Source organism: Hemibagrus wyckioides, linkage group LG02, assembly GCF_019097595.1.
Source record: "Hemibagrus wyckioides isolate EC202008001 linkage group LG02, SWU_Hwy_1.0, whole genome shotgun sequence".
Taxonomy (NCBI): Eukaryota; Metazoa; Chordata; class Actinopteri; order Siluriformes; family Bagridae; genus Hemibagrus; species Hemibagrus wyckioides.
The window spans coordinates 6,583,928-6,607,200 of record NC_080711.1 but is presented as its reverse complement, the minus strand read 5'-3'; the positions used below and the strand labels follow the sequence as shown (position 1 = coordinate 6,607,200).

Here is a 23,273-nt window from a genome sequence, read left to right as displayed (position 1 = left end):
ACATGACTGTGCACCAGTGCACAAAGCAAGGTCCATAAAGACATGGATGACAGAGTCTGGTGTGGATGAACTTGACTGGCCTGCACAGAGTCCTGACCTCAACCCGATAGAACACCTTTGGGATGAATTAGAGCGGAGACTGAGAGCCAGGCCTTCTCGTCCAACATCAGTGTGTGACCTCACAAATGCGCTTCTGGAAGAATGGTCAAAAATTCCCATAAACACCCTCCTAAACCTTGTGGACAGCCTTCCCAGAAGAGTTGAAGCTGTTATAGCTGCAAAGGGTGGACCGACGTCATATTGAACCCTATGGATTAGGAATGGGATGTCACTTAAGTTCATATGCGAGTCAAGGCAGATGAGCGAATACTTTTGGCAATATAGTGTATATATATATATATATATATATATATATATATATATATATATATATATATATATATATATATATATATATATATATATATTTATATGTATTTTTATATATATGTATGTATGTACAAAATCACAAAAAATCAAATCTCAAGCATAAAGGCAAAGCTCATTTCTAGCAAAAAATAAATAAATAAAAATGAAAAATAAATAGATACACCACCAAGCTCCATTTAAAGTAAGTACTGTGTATATTGATTATTATAATTATATGCAAAAATTTAGAATAATTCCTAATTATAATCCTATGTTACTCCAGGAAATATTTGACTTGCGCATTCCCTGAAGCATTTACAATATACTTAAGGCTTTAATGATTTTCGTGTATTAATCATTACACTGTAGAATCCCCCGTTTTAATGTAGTTTGGATCAATTATTAATGAAACGACGAGTTCAGCAGGTTTTCCTTTCATTTCATTTGTTTCACATGAGCTACACAGGTAGGGGTGTAGTAGCTCAGTGGTTACGATGTTGGTCAGAAGGTTGTGAGTTGAATCCCTGGTCCACCAAGCTGCCACTGCTACACCTCAACTGCTCAGTTGTATAAAATGAAATAAATTGTAAGTCGTGCTGGATAACAGCACGAAATGCCATAAATGTAATGTGTGAACAGCTGGCTTCCTCCCTGTTCTGCTCACACAGGTGGAAGAATTGGTAAATGCCTGTATAATAACAGACTTCCTGTGTTGTAATGTAATTGGTTAACGGAACACCACGTTGACGGAGCGACAGTTCAAGTGTTTCTTCTGCTAGCTGACGAGGTGAGCCGGGTTACATCGAGCTGTGTGTTTATGACAGAAAAGGTCACGTCACCTCAGTCAATGCAGGATTAAATAGTGACAAAGTGTTTCAGCATTGCATGTTTAAGCCCCATTAAGTACATAAGCAGCGTTTATATTTTTTGTCTTTCTGAAACAGTGACTTGAGTAGTCAAACCATAGGTTTTTGGATTTATAATATCATACAACAGACATAACACACACTTCTTCTGAAGCATGTGATGAACTCAGCTGCATCTTTTCAAGCTTCGATAGATAGATAGATAGATAGATAGATAGATAGATAGATAGATAGATAGATAGATAGATAGATAGATAGATAGATAGATTGGCTAGTGCTTCTGTGATTGACAGGGGAGATGAAATATGCCATCCCTCCCATCCTCCTGTGGTGTGTGTGTGTTAATTGTTGTGAGTGCATGTCAGATGACTTGCAACTGGACCACTATTCAGTGTGCTAATGGATGTTTCATAATTATCCGAACGATTGTTCGGCGCAATTATAATATCTCGATAAGACTTTCAGCAGGGATTTGTTGCTTGGTGTTGCCTTAGTTTTGTGAACATTGTGTTCAGTAAAAGCATCATTACATGCTGGGGTGGTGGAAATAGCTTTGTTCCACTGCTTCTACTCGTAAAAAGACTTGAGAGTAGAAAGGTTTTTTAAGGGTCTCTAATTATAAGGTCTCTTATAATTATTTTACACGAAGACAGGGAGGAGAGTCGCTACATTATTTATAACATTATCTTTACAAACCGGATTAGACAAACTTTCTATGTTTCCAGAGAGTCGTGTTTGATCATTTTAATGTCGCATACATACAGTAAGTACTTTTGGGTGACATATCGTTTAAAAAATCTTCGAGTTTATGGAGCAGGACACTGAACAAACACAACCACAGAGGATCGTTTGTTACGGACCGAACTGGCAAAACTATCAAACGGTCAGCAGCTGTTTAAATTTCCTCTCCTTTCGGCCGACTCGAGACACACAATCGCAAACATGCAGATCCTGAGCAAATATATATATAACCTCATTTTTCGTGCCAGCAGCTTTAAGCAAACAGATTAGAGCGGAAACATCGGCCGAGTCGTTCGGCTCTCGACTCTCGCTTTTTGGCTGAGGCTAAAACCCGCGTAAAATAATTCCAGTTTAATCTGGACAGTCGAGAGTTCATTATCTTCTCAGTCCACAGACAGATTGCTCACACACTCCATGACATAAACAGATTGAGGAACATCAGTGGTGCAGTGAATTTTGACTAAAATCAAGAGCATCGATCCATCAGCAATACACGCTCGGGTTTGTCCTGCTTCAGCATGCTTTCGCTTGTACGTGAATTTGCTGGTTATGAGGACGAAATTAATAAAAAGAACATGAAAAAATGAATGTCATTGTATATTCTAAACTCCTAGTTTTTGTGTGATCTGGACTCGTAATACAGGGAAGAAAAAAAATCATTTATTTGTTGCAGCTGAGGAAACATCAATGTAAGTGGTTGTGACCAGGGTTGCCAGATCTGCATGAAAAAAGCAACAAGCAATATAGAGCATGAAGTTTATCTAAATAGTTTCCTCTCACAGAGGCGATGCTATTGGGTTGTTATTTATATATTTATTTTGTCACAAAATGATGTTAAAAATGAATTCTTGGGGTCGAATTTGTGCACTTGGCAACACTGCATGTTACACTCAGACCGAGACAATATTTATACCTGGATTTAGAATCATGGTCAAAACCACAAATTCCCCAGTGTTTAGTACAACTTGTGGAATATTACAGTGTTTCTCTGTCCCGTCTGGGGTTAAGGTTGCTTTTGACACAGACGTGTCTCAGATAATTGAGAAAGGACTCATTTTATGTTGACACAGCGTCTTGACAGCATGTCAATCATCTGTGGGAAGTCAGTAAAACTAAATGGAAGACTATTAACATGTCCATTACACCAGGCCCTCGGTGCTCCGGTCGGGGTGTGATGGTTGTCTCAAATCTTAAGCTTTGCTGTTGTGGATGTTTGGAGCTCTGAGATCCTTTTTCTTGTCATTGATTTTGTGTGTGTGTGTGTGTGTGCTCTATATGGGACACTTTCAGCAGCATACCACTGTGCAGATTGATGGATGCTCATGGGGTGTGAGTGGGCTCAGGGGGAGAGAATCGAGCATGAAGCAGGACGCTGTAGGAATATTCGCCCTCAGGAAGCAGCAGCAGATGGAAAATGCAGGTCTTTCTGTTTGCTGTTGCTTTTTAGTTGTTGTAGACAAGCTTGAGGTCAAGCCTTGAGTCCTGAGCGCTCTAGTTGTTATAATGAGGTACTTTATAGTTTAAATAACAGCCTTTGTATTGGTTTTTGCTGTCAAAATGACACCCGAGAGTTTTCCTAAAGCACCGAATGAGCATGGACTGCTGGAGCACAAGCAGAAGACAAGCGCTTGTACACACCTTTCAGTTTAAATGTCTGATTTAGAAATGAGACCCATGAGATTTCGGGGTGTAAAACCCGTCTGTAGTATTTTATGTAAATGTTGTCGGAAAGGGCCGCACCCAGAGCCATCAAGACCTGCCACCTAATACACACGTATGATTGTGTGCAGTGGGTTTGTATATATTTTTTTTCCTTGTTTTGAGAGTGGCGTAAGTGTAAGAAGCTGTGTGTGTGTGTGTGTGTGTGTGTGTGTGTGAGGGTGCCTGAGAGAGAGAGAGAGAGAGTAATTCTAAATGAATATAAATATATAATAAATTGATTTTTCCCTCCAGACGAACCAAAACAACATTCAGGTACAAGTGCTTACTTTCACGCTGTTGTTCTAATTGATGGATACACACATCCGCACACACACACACACACACACACAAACGTTGACTGTGGTGAAGTCTGGCTCCACCTAGTGGTTATCAGAACCTTGTGTGTGTTTGTGGTGTGTGTATATATAGTATCTGTGGACTTACAAATGTAAACTTTCTCTCTCTCTCTCTCTCTCTCTCTCTCTCTCTCTCTCTCTCACTCTCTCTCTCTCTCTCTCTCTCTTGTGTGTTTGTGTGTCACCATGTACCTCAGGGATGAAGCATTTCTACAGCGCTGTTGACGAACTTGGAGCTTTGAGTGAAGAAAACGGACTTGACACCGTACCTTCTGAGGAGGCCGATATTACGAGACACAAAGCCCCGCCCCTAAACCTTCGTCCGAAGCCGGAACGTAAACATAGGTCGTACACAGTTTGTGAAGTGTGTAACATTCAGCTGAACTCGGCCGCACAGGCACAGATACACTACAACGGCAAAACTCACCAGAAGAGACTGAAACACATGAAGAGTGGAAACTCAGGTAGGACCAACCTGCTTTTGAGTTTGTCTTGGGTTTGTGAGTTAAAGCTTCAGACCGAGAAGCTTTTATAGGCTTTAATAAGCTGTGTTGGTGCAGTACACAAAGCATTTCATACATGAAAGCATGTATGAAGCACAGGGTTTCACGTTTCACCTCAGATTTCAGTCTTCTCCTGTTCAATCCTGATTAGCAGAAAACTAGTCAATCCGGAGCAGGAGAGAGCTTTTGAGTTTGTTCTTTTTGCTTGTATAATGCTGATATGTAACTGGTGTCATGATGGATCAGTTCATGAGCTCAAATCCACTCTTACATCATGCTGAAATCTGCATCCCAAAAATATCAACATCAGTGTCAGTTTATTCACTGAGCACAATTATCTCTTCTTACTTGCGTACAGAATTAGTGTCTGTTTTGTTGTGTTTATGTTCAGCATTGAATGTCTTTGTCATGTCTCACATACTTAATATGAAGCTCATATGAAAGTAGACACTCAGAGCTTTAATGTTTCATAAGTATTTCTGTTCTTTTCTAGCAAACTAGAGGCAATATATCCATAGAAAAACAAAACCGCTTAGTTTTCTTTCACACAAATGTTCCTATCTTCAAAGTAAACATTGATATCGAACCCATTTCTGCTCTCGGAGATGCTCAAAGTGTTTGTTCATAAACATCTAAAATAGCAAAGCTGTTTAGTTTCTTCTTAACACTTCTTCCCAGAATCCAGTGCTATTTACTCCTGTTTTTGTTGTGTCTGTGTGCGGCATTGAACGTCTTTATCAAGTCTCACTCCACAGTGGTGGTTAATATGAAGCTCATATGAAAGTAGACACTCAGAGCTTTAAGGATTTGACGTTTTCAAAGTAAATGTTGATATCGAACCCATTTCTGCTCTCTGTGATGCCCCAAGTGTTTGTTCATAAGCATCTAAAAGGTGAAGGTGTTTATCTTCAACTACTAAAATCCTGTGTAAGGTTATCCAACAGAGGGAAAAACACACATCTCAGAGTCCTGACTCATTTTATATCAGACTCACGGTGATAAAATAATTCATTCAATTATACTAAGCGAAAAATTTCCCATAAGGCGAATAAAATTGGTCGTTAAAGGGTTGAAAACGACAACAGCGGACCAGCGTACTGTACAGTGGTTACAAAAGGAAATAATAAACAAATAAAAAATCATACACAAGGGAACTAAGTACAACGAAACATGAACACATAGCAACACATTGTGTAGCAGTCAGTCTGTATGTCAATCACACAAAGGGGTAATTAGTGAATTTCCCTGAAGTAAACCGATTGAACGTTGAGAAAAATCCAGCCTCTTCTTCTGCCCTGGTCCAGGGGGAGGAGCTGCTCACATTCCTATAGCTTCAGTAATAAAATCCAGACTAATTTCACTCTAAATAGTTTGTGTAGCCTCTTTGTGGTCCAGATCTTTTTACCTCCCCCTCTTTAGAGCCCATAGCTACCACAGTTCTTGTCCTTTGGTTGTTTATGTTATTACATTCACATTTACATTTCTGGCATTTGGCAGACGCTCTTATCCAAAAGTGCTTAGGATCCTATAAGCCTACAATTGAGTTGGTGTTTTTTATTTTATTTAATTATTTACCGTACAACATATAACACTTCATAAAAACAGGGAAAATAAGAGCTAGTGTAAGTGTTTCAGGAAGAGGTAGGTCTTTAGTCGTCGTTTGAAGATCCTCCTCATTATTGTTGTGACCTTTCAGCCATGACATTATGAGCACTGAGAGGTGAAGTGAATAAGACTGATGATCTCCTCGTCATGGCACCTGTTAGTGGGTGGGATACATTAGGCAGCAAGTGAACATTGTCCTCAAAGTTGATGTGTTAGAAGAAGGAAAAATGGAAATGCGTAAGGATTTCAGCGAGTTTGACGAAGGGTCAGATTGTGATGGCTAGACCACTGGATCAGAGCATCTCCAAAACTGCAGCTCTTGTGGGGTGTTCCCGGTCTGCAGTGGTCAGTATCTATCAAACGTGGTCTAATTAAGGAACAGTAGTGAACCGACGACATATGTGTCTGCATAGTTATTCTGATATTCCTTATTATTTGTTAGATTTTTTATATTTATTTCCTAAGCTATTTGACTTGAAGTCCAGTGATCCGTCAGAGGTCGTGACCCCAGAATTGGAAAAATCCCTTTAAGTATCTTAAAAACTTTTTCCTCCGTCACATTCTAAAGCAGTAACGATGACATACACGGTCAATATCACATGCTACTTCTGTATTTGTCCTGAGAAATGTTACTAGTGGTCATGTGGTCATGTTAAACACTGAGTTCAAGCATAAGCACATATAAGAGCATATTAAGCTAAAACAATATACCAATAGATGCATACACTATTCCTGCCTGCCCACAAGCTCGCAAATGGCTGGGTTACTTTATATTCTAACACATACAGACTTATACACACACACACACACACACACACACACACAGCAGTCAGACCCACTTCAGGTGCAAGCTATCATACGAATGGACCATAATTACATAGCAACGGAACATGCTCACCACGGAAACGCTTGGCATGGAGACGCCCCCTCAGAAACCAGACTACTGACTGGCTGTTAAAGAGGATGTGTGTTCTCTCTCTCTCTCTCTCTCTCTCTCTCATCCACCCAAGGACACAAAAGATCATTGATTAGCCCTTTTGGCTGCTGTAAGACATCATGATTGGAGTTAAATTAAAGTAGGCAGCCCTCCCTGAGAGTAAACAGCAGTGCAGCAAGCTTTAATACTATAGGACACACACACACACACAATATCTTTGCTGTTTGCTTCTGCTTGTCTCTCTCCTTTGTGAGGCCTCCAATTTTGTAGCACTTGTTCAACTCTAGCTCAGCTATCACACACACACACACACACACACACAGCTGCCCTAAAGAATCATTTCTGCCAAACGCTAGACATACAATAGTAACAGATTTTGAAACCAGACATCTCTTTGATACAGAATCTCATCTCTTTGGTGTAAAGAGACAGATACAAATGATTCATTGTGGCTCCAAATCTTAAGATATTGAAGGAATCTGCACTAGTTTCTAATAAAGTGAAGCTGGCCAGGAGAGTCCTGTAATTTGTCTCAGTCTTCCATGTAATTTTATTGTTTTTAAGTTCTAGCAGTTGATTGGCTGTTGCTTGTTTCAGTAATCTAATGTACAGTCCAAGGCTCTGAGGGTTCAGTCATTAAAAAAATGTATATTTCTTTGAGGGGCAGCATGGTGGCTTAGTGATTAGCACTGTTGCTTCACAGCAAAAACGTCCTGGGTCCGAATCCCGGGTTCGAACAGACGGGCTCCTTTCTGTGTGGAGTTTGCATGTTCTCCCCGTGCCTGTGTGGGTTTACTCCGGTTTCCTCCCACAGTCCAAAAACATGTACGTTAGGTTGATTGGTAATTCTAAATTGCCCATATGAGTGAGTGTGTGTGTGTGTGGTTGTCTGTCTATATGTTGTGATGGACTGGTGACCTGTCCAGGGTGTACCCCTGCCCAATGTGTGCTGGGATAGGCTCCAGCAGATCCCTGTGACCCTAATTAGGAATAAAGTAGGTATAGAAAATGGATGGATGACCTTGAATGGCTTAAGGCTTTCTTATTGTACACTTTTTTGTACGGTTGTTTAAATTGTAGTGTGTTAAGGTATTTGATTGAAAAGAGTTTTCTTAGTGCTAAAGAACATAATACTGCTCATCTTTTTTGTGTCAGGATATTAATACATCTTACATCATTCTACTCATCTCACATGTGAAAAAATAATACATTCTAAATGCAGATTTGCTTTCAGAATAACAAAAACCAAACACCGGATCTAAGACAGGGAAGTGACCGGGATAAAGCGGTGATTGAGGATGAATGAATGCTAAAAGTCTGCGCATTCATTCGATTATCCAGTCAGTTAATCATGTTGGAGCAGCAGAGTGCAGAAAATCATACAGATACAGGTGAAGAGTTTTAGTTCATATCAAACTTCAGAATGGAGAAATGTTGTGATTGCAGTGACTTGCAGTGGTGTGTTTGTTGGTGTGAGTGGATATGATGCTCTTTCACACACAGCTCTCTCTCTCTCGATCTCTCGAATAAAGTATTTGGACAACAGGAAACTAAATCAGCATCCACTCCACTTAACCAGGCTGATATCTGGTCTTAGGCTACAGTGATGGATATATATATATATATATATATATATATATATATATATATATATATATATATATATATATATATATATATATATATATATAAGGAGAGAGTGATAGATAGATAGATATAGATATGGATATTTTTACAGAATATATATATATATATATATATATATATATATATATATATATATATATATATATGTACTGTAAAAAACGTCTAAAAATATCTATATAAAAATATCTATATATCTATATCCATTGACCAATAAGGGAATATTGGAGACATGTTCAGATTTATGCAATGGATTTATTTAAATTGCAAATATTCCTGATATATGTCTATAAGAGATAAAGGGGTATGTGTGTGTGTGTGTGTGTGTATTTCTCTATCTGCATTGCTTTCATTTCAAGGGAAAAATCAATGACTGGGAATTGGTTAACATAGAGATACACACACACACACACACACACAGTACCAGTCTTATCTCTGCTTACCTTCTGTCGATTCCTCCAGGCTTCTGTCCTCAAACTCTCCCCCATATCACACTCCCCTTCACACACACACACACATAGACACACACACAGACACAAAACAAAACACACACACACACACGTAATGAATACTATCTTTAACAACCCTACCTCACATCTCGAATAATAATTACCTTTTTTATTCCTTTTGATTTCAGTGCATGTGTGTTATATGTGCTTGAATGAGAGAGAGAGAGAGAGAGAGAGAGAGAGACTGTGTGTGTGTGTGTGTGTGAGAGAGAGAGAGAGAGAGAGAGAGAGAGACTGTGTGTGTGTGTGTGTGTGTGTTCAGCCCTTGAAGCATCTCTGCTGTGTCGGCACTGATTACGGCTCTGGTCTGGTTGAGCGAGTTGACAGCGATACACTCACTCCAGTTTTTCTTTCTGTCTCTCTATATGTCTCTCTTTCTCTCCTTCATCTCTCTCTCTCTCTCTCTCTCTTTCTCTGTGTCTGTCTTTACTCGTCCAGACAGTTGCATCATGGGTATTATTAGGCGAATGACAGCTGAAATGAGCAGTCCTTACACACAAACACACACACACATTGACTGATGGCACAAGTGTACACTCTTATTAAGTGCAGCGCATTTGTTCACATGTGAAAAGATGTGTGTGTGTGTGTGGTGTGTGTGTGAGAGAGAGAGAGAGAGAGATTTACTTAAGGCAGAAATTTTCTGCATGGCCGTCTCTCAGCAGCTTTGAGTTTTTCTGCTGCTTCTCTTTCTATTTTTTTTCCTTCTCTCCCCCTTTCTCTCTCTCCTTCTCTCTCTCTCTCTCTCTCTCTCTCTCTCACATACCCACACACACCTCACAGCAAGCGACTTTGTGTGTCCTTCTGTGTCCGATCCTTGAGCATGTGTGTTAATTTTGAGAAAAGAGAGAGAGAGAGATTGTGACGTTCATTGTTATTCATATATTAATTTATTCACGGCTGTTGAACGAATGGCGTACAGTATGCAGATGCGTTCGTGTCGGATGATGGGGATTTTTACGCTCGACCGCTCCGATAAAAAAAAAAAAACTGGAATGAAAAGAGCAGATGGAAGAATGAGAGAGATTCACACACACACTCCAAAAAAAAAACTTACGTAACTCTCTATTGTAACATCCTGGGCATTTTACTCTTCCGAAGTATAATCATTGTTAGGTGTAAGACCAAAGATTTACATAATTATGATAAAATAAGATCTTTCTCATCTTTAGCTGTCCAGTTTCTGTGATCTGGTGTCCAGTGTAGCCTCCAATTCCTCTTCTTGGCTGACAGGAGTGGAACCTGATGTGGTTTTCTGCTGTTGTAGCTCATAGTCACAGATGATCCCAGGTACCTTTCATACAGGAAGATTGTCCGGGAAACTGAAAGCAAATTATAAATATCAGCACCACGTGTATTGTCCATTAAGACTTTACATGCCATGCCCAGCTCAATTTGTTTGTAGTGTGTGTGTGTGTGTGTGTGTGTGTGTGTGTGCACGGGGTGTGTGTTTGTGTGCTGTTTGATTTGATATTTCATTATATTTTCCATTATACCTGATATGTAGTAATATTATGGCTTTGACAGCAGTGGCTGTGAATAGAAACTGGAAACAAGATAAACAGAGTTCTTCATTTGTGTGTGTGTGTGTGTGTGTGAGAGAGAGAGAGAGAGAGAGAGAGAGAGAGAGAAAGAGAGAGAGATTACAGAAGGCTGGCGGCTTCATGCGAGTGGGCTTTGCCTTGGGTCATATCTGTAGCGTGTAATTAGGTTGAAATCAGGTCTCTAACTCAGGCAAGAAACAGAACAATCTGCAACACACACACACACACGTACATGCTCATTCCAATTAAAACGAATACACTGTTCTTTCTGTACTGTCTGTCTTTTGACCGCCACAGTTTCTGACTAGCTTTGACACACATTTACATACAGTTCTGTACACACTCTTGCTCACACACACACACACATATACAGAGAGAGAGAGAGAGAGAGAGAGAGGTCTCCCTTTGTTCTGGGGCAGCATCTGTTTGGTCTGATAAAGGGATTAGAACATTTATTTCTCCCCAAAAACACCACGAGAGACACATCACACTGCAGATGACTGTGTGTGTGTGTGTGTGTGTGTGTGACATTGAGCCAGGTCACTGGGAGAGTACCATGCCTGGTTTACTTAACCTTTGTTTGAATTGATGTTGTACACGAGAGGCTACACATCCACTTTCACGTACATCCCTTTTTATAACTCTTATTTTTGGCTATTGTATACTGTTGTGCATTAACCTGTACTGTAATCTGCATTGTTTTTACTGTATAAAGTGTTTAACATGAAAGCACAAAGCACTTCACATTTCAGCTCTGTCAGATCCTCCCACAGCCTCCCACAGTGTATAGATTACAAATGTCATGTATGCCAGACTAGGCATGTCTGTTAGTCCATACGTGGGAATGTAGGTGTGTTATTTCATTGATTCCAAATAATGGCCTTGTAGGTATGTCCATAAATCCCTATCTGGTGATGCATGTGTGTTTATGAGTCCATACATAGAAGGGTGGGTGTGTCTAGGAGTCTTATGTGGGAATGCACATGTGCCTGTGAATGCTTGTATGGTATTGCAGGCATGGCTGAGACCATACTGTATATGGAGATATTAGTGTGTCTCAGTCCATATGGCAATGTAGGCACATGTCTGAGTCCATATATGGCAAGGTAGGTGTGTTTCTTTCCATATATGGTAATATAGGTGTGTCTGGTCATATATGGCAATGTAGGTGCGTTGTTGTCTATATATGGCAATGTAGGTGTGTCTCAGTCCATATATATGGCAATGTAGATATGTTTCAGTCCATATATGGCAATGTAGATATGTTTCAGTCCATATATGGCAATGTAGGTGTGTCTCTGCTCATATATGGCAATGTAGGTGTGTTTCTATTTATATAAGACAATGTAGGTGCGTTTCTGCCCATATATGGCAATGTAGGTGTGTCTCTGCTCATATATGGCAATGTAGGTGTGTTTCTATTTATATAAGACAATGTAGGTGCGTTTCTGCCCATATATGGCAATGTAGGTGTGTCTCTGCTCATATATGGCAATGTAGGTGTGTTTTTATTTATATAAGACGTTTCTGCCCATATATGACAATGTAGGTGTGTCTCTGTCTATAGATGGTAGTATATGTGTTTGTCTCTGCCATATATGATTATGCAGGTGTGTTCCTGTCCATATATGGCACTGTAGGTGTGTCTCTGTCCATATATGTCAATGTAGGTGTGACTCTGTCCATAGATGCCAATGTAGGTGTGTCTCAATCCGTATATGGCAATCTGGTGTGTCTCTGTCCATATATAGTAATGTAGGTGTGTCTCTGTCCATATATAACAATATAGGTGTGTCTCAGTCCATATATGGCAATGTAGCTGTGTCTCTGTCCATATATAACAATATAGGTGTGTCTGAGTCCACATATGGCAATGTAGGTGTGTCTCTGTCTATATATGGCAATGTAGGTGTGTCTCTGTCCATATATAACAATATAATAGGTGTGTCTCAGGCCATATATTGCAATGTAGCTGTGTCTCAGTCCATATATAACAATATAGGTGTGTCTGAGTCCACATATGGCAATGTAGGTGTGTCTCTGTCCATATATGGCAATGTAGGTGTGTCTCTGTCCATATATAACAATATAATAGGTGTGTCTCAGTTCATATATTGCAATGTAGCTGTGTCTGAGTCCACATATGGCAATGTAGGTGTGTCTCTGTCCATATATGGCAATGTAGGTGTGTCTCTGTCCATATATAGTAATGTAGGTGTGTCTCAGTCCATATATAACAATATAATAGGTGTGTCTCAGTTCATATATTGCAATGTAGCTGTGTCTCAGTTCATATATTGCAATGTAGCTGTGTCTCTGTCCATATATAACAATATATGTATACAATGTAACAATATATATATACACCTGTATCTGAGTCCACATATGGCAATGTAGGTGTGTCTCAGTCCATATATGGCAATGTAGGTGTGTCTCCGTCCATATACAGTAATGTAGGTGTGTCTCAGTCCATATATGGCAATGTAGGTGTGTCTCCGTCCATATACAGTAATGTAGGTGCATCTCTGTCTATATATGGCAATGTAGGTGTGTCTCTGTCCATATATAACAATATAAAACCTTGGATTGATTTCCACAGAAATGTTGATCGGTAAGTCACAAGCTGGTCATTGTTGCACTGGTGTGTGTGTCCCTGTGTGTCCCTGTGTGTCCCCCCGTATGTGTGCGGATATCCTTTTTCCCAAATCCAAATGCATGTGCACTACTGCAGCCGAGGTAATGAATGGCTGAGTTGATTGGCAGAGCTCTTCATTTACCTCCATTTTCACCTGAAAAGTTTTCTGCCAAGTGGCTGCCAAGGTCATGATGCAGACCTAAATGCCTCTTTCTCCATCAGACCGCTGCTCTAATAGACTACTAATGCTACTGCTGGAGCAAATCACCTACAGTGCTCACCTGCCAATCACATGTCACCCACTCCACTGCACTCTGGGATAGCAGACGACGAAGAGTCCTTATTATATACAAGCTGAAATATTTATGAAGGAGCTGAATCCTAAGCAGACTGACTTACTGGGAAGTTTTGTTTGTTTGGACAGACAATAATCAGAGCTTCAAACGAGAACTTGGAAAAAGTTCCTTAAGGATGCTTTCATACACGGCGCCTCACTGGATGCTTCTAAAAAGTCCTGCCTGCTGTACGAGAGCAAAGAGCAAATGAGGAGATTTAATGAAAATGTTTAATTGGCAATATTCCAACATTGCATTCTGACTAAAAATAACAGTAAATATTTTTGGATGTGTTCACCAATAATTGATGTGACATGCCACATTAACCCGACCACACCAGCTTCCTCGTCTCCAGAGTGTTTATTAAAATGTTATTACTGATAATAAATCTAATCTAGGTAGCAAACTAGGATGTTAGCCGATATACAGACAGGTAAGTGTCAACTCTGCCCACTGCATCCATGAGAAAAATGTCCTGTGTATCTTTGGATTGAATTGCTGTTAAATTTTGACTCCTGAGATTGTTTTTACTTCTTTTGCTCCAATTTCTAAAATCTGATCCAATGTTGATCCAATTTCTATAAGCTACAGTGGTTTGCTACTATTAAAAGTTTACTTCTATTATGGAAACATGGACACAGGTACACTACAGTCTCTAATGCAAGTGTATGAGGCGTAGCATCTCGATCAGCCATAAAATTATAAACACCTGCCTAATATTGTGTTGGTTCCCCGTTTGCAGCCAAAACAGCCCTGACCCATCAAGGCATGGACTCCACTAGATTCCTGAAGGTGTGCTGTGGTATCTGGCACCAAGATGTTAGCAGCAGATCCTTTAAGTCCTCTAAGTTGTGAGGTGGGGTCACCATGAATCAGACATGTTTGTCCAGCACATCCCACAGATGCTGGATTGGATTGAAATCTGGGCAATTAGGAGGCCATGTCAATACCTCAAACTCGTTGTTGTGCTCATCAAACCATTCCTGAACCACTTTTGATGAGATAATCAGTGTTATTCACTTCACCTGTCAGTGATCATAATGTTATGCCTGATCAGTGTATATATGTATTAGAAGCACACTCTAAAAGCAACACAAGGTTAATCAGCTTGAAAAACTGCCCCATGTGCCCACTGATGGTTTTACAGCATGCATTGCCACAGGTTCTGATCCAGTCCACAGATTCTCTGTGTTAAATCACACATACCTCAGAGCAGCTCCTGGGGCCAAATTCCTCTTCACAGCCACTTCATAGCCTATCAGCGCAGACTGTACACTAATATTAACAGTACATTACCACTGTTTGTTAGGCTTCTGAATAGCGTTAGTGTTACTCTGAAGGTAAACTGTCGAGGAAAAGCTCTGTGATGTCATTGTGATGAGGTGTGATGAGGGTCTTCAACAGGAAGGAGAGCTCTGTGTGTGTCTGTGTGTGTCGTTGTTTGTGTGTGTGTGTGTATATGCGTGTATCTGTGTGTATGCACTTGTGTGTGTTTGTGCATGTGCTTGTGTGTGTGTGTGTGTGTGTCTGTGCTCATGAGTGTGTGTGTGTGTTTGTGTGTGTGCATGTATGTATATCTGTGTGTGTGTGTCTTTGTGTGTGTGCATGTACTTATATCTGTGTACGTGTGTGTGTGTGTGTTTATGCACATGTATGTGCATGTGTGTGTGTCTGTGCTCGTGTGTTTGTGTCTGTGCTTGTGTGTGTGTGTGATTTGTTGTAGTATGTTGGCAGGAAGGGGGCACAGCTGTCATTGCTAATGTGTCTGTGTCCAAAGCTGCAGGCTGCATGAGTGCAAACACACACACACACACAGACACACACACACACACAGCATACCTGAAGTATATTTCATTTTGTATAATGTCTTGGCTAAGTGACCCTTGTTTCATTTGTTGTAGGAGAAATGTCATTTTAAACCCAGTTTATTTCTCATATCTATAAGATATGTAGTTATTTTCTCATCACATGTACATAAGAACACGTGTTCTGTCTTTAAACTGATGTAACTTGGAAGTTTTTTATCATTTCTAAGATGCAGGAAGTGTGTTTTTTGGCACTGTAGTGCAGTATATACTCTATATAGTGAGAGTATCTAGTGAACAGGAAGCCATTTTGGATTTGACTTAACTTTATGCTGGAGACTTAAAGCTACAGTGTCACTCTGATAAATATGTCATACTTAAGTGCCCTGATTTCAGACACGGTGACTGGCAGGAGCCTCAGCCAATCAGGAGAGAAGAAACGCAGGAATTCGAGAGAAAGTCTGCCATCTTATACAGTAAGACCAAAAAAGATTCAGGATCAAGATCAAGTTGTGAGTTAGTTTGGTTTAGTTCAGAGAACTCATGATAGCTCAGTCTTTCATTCAGTCACTGTATGTCTAGTCTTGTGTAGCAGACCTACAGACTGATGGCAGAACGTCTGGACTCCAGCGCAGCTTTTATTGTCCAATGACTGCCCATGAGGGAGTTTGACTGACATGTAAAGCAACCAATCACAGTTCATTTTGTTCAGCATTACATTTAGAGGCATAAAAAATGTACACTCGACGTCTCTACAAAAACTGACCTCAAGAAAGTCAAGCAAATTAACGAGTGTGGAAAAATCCAGCATTTAGCTGATGCTCAGAAGCGCTCACGGTCACAGATAGTAAATGCGACAGCTTCCTTCTTCCACGAGAGAATGACGGCTTTGTTTCCAGGCACATGTCTTCCGGAAATCCTGTAGAATTCAATCAGGTTTCGACTTTGAAACTCCTGAAGTGTTTCCAATTTTGTCTTCCGTATGCATCAGACATCCAGCCAACGGTTTGTGGGCGTGACGTCTGAGGCTGAGCCTAGTGCATATCAGACTATTGCAACCTACGTGCACAGATTTGATAAGAAATTACACAGAGAAGTGACTAACACACACACACACACACACGTTTTCTACATTTTGTTTAATGACAGCAGTTAGCTGCACCGTCTTTTTTACCCACCAGTGATGGCACTTTTGTGCTGATGTTTGTTGTCTTCTCCCCCTAGATTCTTAGGAAACGAGGTTCAGTTTTCCTTTAATATGTCCATTACTCCATTTAAGTGATCTAAGTGTAACGCCCCAGTGCTTTTTTCAGCACTATATCAGGATGCTTCCACCATCGTGCTTCACCGTGGGTGTGGTGTACAAGCAATTTTTCTCTCTCCGAACATGCTGACAAGCTGAAATATTGCCACAGGATTTGCTTTGTTTTTCTTTTTTTTTCATCTGACCAGATACAGTAAAACCTCTCACGATTCGCACGATTGACCTGAAACTGAAATTTTCTTTGGAACCTAACTAATTTTCATCTGCGAATCCTCGCGAAATCCTGCGAAAGTGTTTACGGCTAATTTTGTGCTTTTTAATTCATGCTTTTCAATGCGAAATTATTAAGAAAATTTTAGTTTATTAATTTAATAATATAAATATAAAAGTAAAACTAACAAAATAGCTATATAAATAACATATAAATGTTATTTTAATGATAACGAACGTCGCCGATATCACATACGTACAGTACAGCCATTACGATGCGCTATTGGCTGGAAGGATTGGAAGTAGCCAATCACAGAGTTTTATCTAGCTGCTGATTGGCCGGTAGCTACGATGCTTTGTATACGTGATGTCGCGGTTCATCTCCCCGCACCTTGTACTCGGTTCAACACATGCCTATATACCGTAAGTGTGTATAAATGATCTCAGTGATGTTTTTCCTTGGTTTTTATACAGGCGGTACTTTACTCTATTTTTTATGTCAAACATTTATTTCTTTTTTAAGGGTAATGTATTAAGCTAACTTTTAAGTGAAATGTTTCAGGAGCATGATTGGGGTCATATTTAGGGTTTTAACTCCAAAAATAAGCATTTACTGTACAGTATTAGCATTTTTAGTGACTCCACCGAACTTCTGCGAAACCCCCTCATTTGTGATGGGTCCTGGAACGTAACCTTGCGGATTACTGTACATGGTTCCAAACTAGTTTTTTCAGAACGCTTTTAGATGTCTATCTGTCTGCTTGCATTTTAGCAGAGAGGTTTAGGATTAGAAATGATCAAGAAATCATTAGTCTGAGAGTGTGTGGTGATGCATTTCACTACTTTTTCCTCTGTAAATGAAAGCACCTGTATACTGGTTTCAGGTCATCCTGTGACTTAATTCAGGTGACTGAAGATTTCTCTCTTACCTTCTAGATAGATAGATAGATAGATAGATAGATAGATAGATAGATAGATAGATAGATAGATAGATAGATAGATAGATAGATAGATAGATAGATAGATAGATAGATAGATAGATAGATAGATAGATAGATAGATTTTTAGACTTTATTGAAATTCTTGATCATTTGTCTGAGAGTATGTTATGTTGCTCCTCCAGTCCAGGGACTGCTTCCACCTACATGTTATTGAACCAGTTTTACTAACAGAAATGTTTAGGATCTTTGGCTCTGTAACTTTTTTTCTATTTGCGTGTTTACCTTCACCATGGTTGCTCGTTCTTGCATAATATTTTTCCAAACAATGCCAATGTCTGTTTATAATGAGTTGAAATGTGCAATGGAATGTATATGTAGCCCTTACACATCTGTTGTAATTTTGCACGTTTTTCTTTATGCTTATGAATATTCTTTGAACACGAGTCAAAAGACATTATGTGTGTAAATTTGTGATGTATTTATACACTGGACAAATATTAAATAACAGAAACAAACATGTCAGAATACATACACTATATCGCCAAAAGTTTTAGGACACCCCTCCAAATCATTGAATTCAGGTGTTGTTTTTCAAGGGTTCTGCCTGGCTCCTTAGTTCCAGTGAAAGGAACTCTTAATACTTCAACATACCAAGACATTTTGGACAATTTCATTGGTCAGACATTGGTCAGTTTGGTGATGGCCACTTCCTGTTCCAACATTACTACGCACCAGTGCACAAAGCAAGATCCATGAAAACACGGATGAGCAAGTTGAAGGAACTTGACTGGCCTGCACAGAGTCCTGACCTCAACCCAATAGAACACCTTTGGGATGAATTGGAGCAGAGACTGCGAGCCAGACCAAAACTGGGACGTCTGCCTTTACATGCACATGAATGTAATATGGAGTTGTTCTGCCCTTTGCAGCTATAACAGCTTTAATTCTTCTGGGAAGGCTTTCCACAAGGTTTAGGAGTGTGTTTATGGGAATTTTTGACCATTCCTCTTGAAGTGCATTTGTGAGGTCAGGCACTGATGTTGGACGAGAAGACCTGGCTCACAGTCTCCGCTCTAATTCATCCCAAAGGTGTTCTGTCAGGTTGAGGTCAGGACTCTGTGCAGGCCAGTCAAGTTCCTCCACACCAAACTCTCTCATCCATGTCTTTATGGACCTTGCTTTGTGCACTGGTGTACAGTCATGTTGGAACAGGAAGGGGTTCATCCCCAAACTGTTCCCACAAAGTTAGGAGCATGAAATTGTCCAAAATGTCTTGGTATGCTGAAGCATTAAGAGTTCCTTTCACTGGAACTAAGGGGCCAAGCCCAACACCTGAAAAACAACACCTGAATTCAATGATTTGGAGGGGTGTCCCAAAATGTTTGGCAATTTAGTGTATTTTATTTTTTATTTTTTGTGTACCCGTAACACACAAACACTTGGGCTGCGTCGCAAATACCAGACCACCTTAATAAATAGAGTTATTTGCCATTTCATTTGGTGTGCATTAAGCTCGAGTCAGGAGATAACAGCACACAGAGGAGGAAGAACGCAACAATAGCACTTGCAGTTGCGCTTGTCTACCAGAGAGGGCAGCACTCCAAGATCTTACATTCAGTTTCATTCAGTTCACTGAGCTTTATTGGTGTGACCAGTGCAGCAGTTACAGTCTTGACAAAGGCAATTTTTTGTTTACAAAAAGGAATAATAAAGAACAGAAAAATCCTCTAGCTTCCAAGGGAAAAATGATGCACTTGTGAAGTGCAGATAAATATCAGATTTGTCTAAAAAAAAAAAAAAAATCTCAATTTTAGTGACAGAAAACAATACTGTGGGTAAATAAATAGAAAACAAAATCCAAAACTGTATGATGTTTTCATTTAAATACTTTTATGTCAAAACAGTCTTTAAGGAATTTGACAAGCATTTGGTTTGGTGCATACTCTTCTCAAAAAATAAAAGAAATAAAAAAAATGAAGTTAAAATGATGTACCACATTGCATGTAAGTGATTTTGTTACTTGCAATTTTGACGTTTCGAACCTTTTGACTCTTAATACTCAGAGCAATTCTTTAACACAGGTTCAATTGAGAGATGTTTGTGATAATAAGCGTCTGCAGAGCGGGGGAAAGAAAAGTATAATTAACGTGGTGCTGAGGATTATCTCATTCAGCACATCTGGAGGTGGCACAATGGAGGAAGGGGACATGGAGAGTGGGGGAAAAAACTGATAAAAGCGTGAGAAATGATGAAGAGAGATGAGGATGGTTGAGGCAAAGAGAGAGAGAGAGAGAAAAAAGGGAAAGATGTGTCTGATTTCAGCACATCGTGTTCCTTTACTCCACCTGATTTACTTCCCCACTTATCCTGCCAGGGCCTGTTTGAAAAGAGGTATGCTAATGTAACAGTGGGTGCCAGATTTAACCCATCGTACCTCGCTGTTATTACCCCCCCCCAACACACACACATACGCATAACAGGTGCACACACACACACACACACACACGCACACAGTTATTTAGATGGAATCAAGCACCATGAAAGGAGAAAATAAAACCAGCTAATTTCCCCATATGTTCAGGTTAAAAGGCAGAAAGACAGAGAGAGAGAGAGAGAGGCTGATGATTGCACCCCTCCCTTCTCTTTCCATTCCTTCTCGATGGATGAGTGGAGGGAGCAGTGCTGAGCTCATGTGGCGTTCCTCCCTTGCGCCGGTGCACGAGAGCGCACGTCACTGAAGAGAAGCAAGTGCCGAAAAGTCAAAAATCGTCTACTGTGATCTGTTTTTTTGGGGGAAAAAATAAAACCTTGGATTGATTTCCACAGACATGTTGATCGGTAAGTCACAAGCTGGTCATTGTTGCATTGGTGTGTGTGTGTGTGTGTGTGTGTGGGGACAATGTTCAAAAATGTATCATACAAATACAAACTGTTTAAAATGTGCTCTCAGTGATGCCTCATGATGTATGTTATGAAAGAAATTCCTCTACAATCATGTGCAAGTACGTAAGGCGTCCTCCTGAGGTGTGCCCTCACAGAGCCTCAGTGACCAGTGTGTGTATCCTGAAGCGCAAGATTCTCATCTCTCTGTCTGTCTGTTTTTTTGTTTTTTTTTTGCTGCGTATAATTTGCAGAATACGGAGTCTATGTTATGGGGTGTATTTTGCATGATTGTGGAGTATCACTCATATTTTGGCTTGCTCACACTAGGTCTCGTTGCTTGTGACATTACATGTATCGTGCATGATATGTGAAACAATACAGAACCGCGGTTAAACCCCTGACCTCCGTAAACCCTTCTTTCTTTCTCACTTTCTTTAATGCGGACCTGCAGTGTGTTTCTGAGGATGCCGGTACGAGCTGTGCCATCTGGGTGGCATCAGAGCGGCCGTCTGTGGACTGACTTTGTGTCGTTTAGAGGGCATTGTGCATTTGTGTGTGTGTGTGTGTGTGTTTGTGTGAGAAAGAGAGAGAGAGAGAGAGAGAGAGAGAGAGACTGGACACTCCATATGAATCCTTTAATGAGCAGAGGTGATGAGTCGGAGCTGTAACAGGAGCATTTCCTCCTCACTGACCTCCAGCGCAAGGGCCGAGTGAATAAAACAGAAGAGCAGAGAAGGAAAGAGGGGAAGAAAGGTGTGTTGTTTTAGCTGAGAACTGGACAGCACGCCTGAGAGCATAGGAATGGCATTTAACATGCAACTTAATCTGTCTGTGTGTGTGTGTGTGTGTGTGTGTGTGTCTTTCTCTGTCATTCTCTTGCTCTATTTTTTTTTCTGCCTTTTATTTTTTTTCCCTCTCCCTCTTTTTGGTGCAGTAGGATGTGTATTGAATTTTCAACATTATTTACACTTTCATTATTTTTATTTCAGTACCATGGCCTAGTTCATTTATTATTTACTTAATTAATTAAGAATATATATATTTTTAACAGCAAAAAATAAACGTTTTCTCTCATGTCGCATTTTTTATATGCGTCTTTTTATATTTGAAGTAGTTAGACCTTATATCGGTTTTAATATATATATTTTTTAATATAGAGATATAATTAAATGCATTATTTTTTTGCATTTTGTTTTTGTTGTTTTTTCTCCCTATCTATTTTGTTTTTTATTTTACTTTAAAATAAAATCTCGCTCTTTTTCATCGCGCCCGACTCACAGTAGGCCTTCAAAACGTGTCGCCAGAAACGTGTAAATTTTATATAAGACCCCAGTATCTATAGTGTTGGTTTGTCGTAGTTTGTAGTTTGTCGTAGCGGTGCTATGCGGGTTTGGACTGAAGCCCGCACGGCTTGGCCTCGTGCCGCTGCGGGTCAAACGGCGCCGCGCGAGCTCGGATTCAGCGAAGCGGAAAATTAAAAATGATCTCGGATTGATTTCGCGCTCTTCCAAAACAGAAAAAAATATATGCTTCAATGATAAGAAAGCCATGATTTATTTTTGCGGGATTTATTTATCTTTACTACACCAATTGTATTTTTTCTTCACTTGTTCTAAAATGAATGATTTTTATTTAAAGCGCGAGGCCGAAGCTCTGGCGCATTTTCCCGACAAATACAAATACTCAAATTTAATTCACGGAGTTTTTATTTTATTTATCATTTATTACATTTTACATGGTATTTTAAATTTATTTCACTTTGGGCTTATATTTAGCTATTTTTGTATTTGCAATTTCCTGTAAACAAACAAGAAAAAGCATGAAATCGAGGCTTTTTCGTTTTTTCGCATTATAAGACATTGCTGATAAAATGCGTACGTTTTGTTCGTTTGAATTAAAGTTGTTGTAAAATAAGGTTGTTATTATTATTTAGATGTTATTATAAAATTGCCAGTGTGTCTCAGCTCACGATCTTTTCCTCTCTTAAACAGAGTCGGCTTTATTTTTTACACAACATGCCCTTAGGTGATCAGACGTGCAGGTTATTACACATACATAACCTTGTGCATGTGTCCAGTTCTCCTGAATATGACGGGAATGATACAGAAAGCATGTGATATAAACATGTGCAAATAAATTAGATATTTGTTTCTCTATATAAAGCACATTTCTATCAAAAGTGAATATGATTAACAGCTTGATATAGGCTTAAAAAATATGGATGGGAAACATAATTACACTAGTATTACATTAGTAGAAAGAATATTAATATAATTAAATCATTTAAGACCCTATTATAGAGTCAAGCACTAATAGATTTGATTTATTATTATTATTATTATTATTATTATTATTATTATTATTATTATTATTATTTAAGCATTGA

The 23,273-nt window shown here is 39.5% G+C and overlaps 1 protein-coding gene across 4 annotated transcripts in view; it reads left to right on the top strand.

The window, feature by feature from the left end:
- znf385c (zinc finger protein 385C) overlaps nt 1-23,273 on the top strand; it is a 107,190-nt gene that overhangs the window by 26,531 nt on the left and 57,386 nt on the right. For 3 of the 4 annotated variants that reach the window (XM_058404618.1, XM_058404609.1, XM_058404628.1), the window contains exon 2: nt 4,270-4,536. In XM_058404618.1, coding sequence (XP_058260601.1) covers nt 4,270-4,536 — 267 coding nt within the window. Of the gene's footprint in view, nt 1-4,269; nt 4,537-20,675; nt 20,843-23,273 lie in introns of those variants that run through there. The other variant, XM_058404638.1, reaches the window with a different exon arrangement.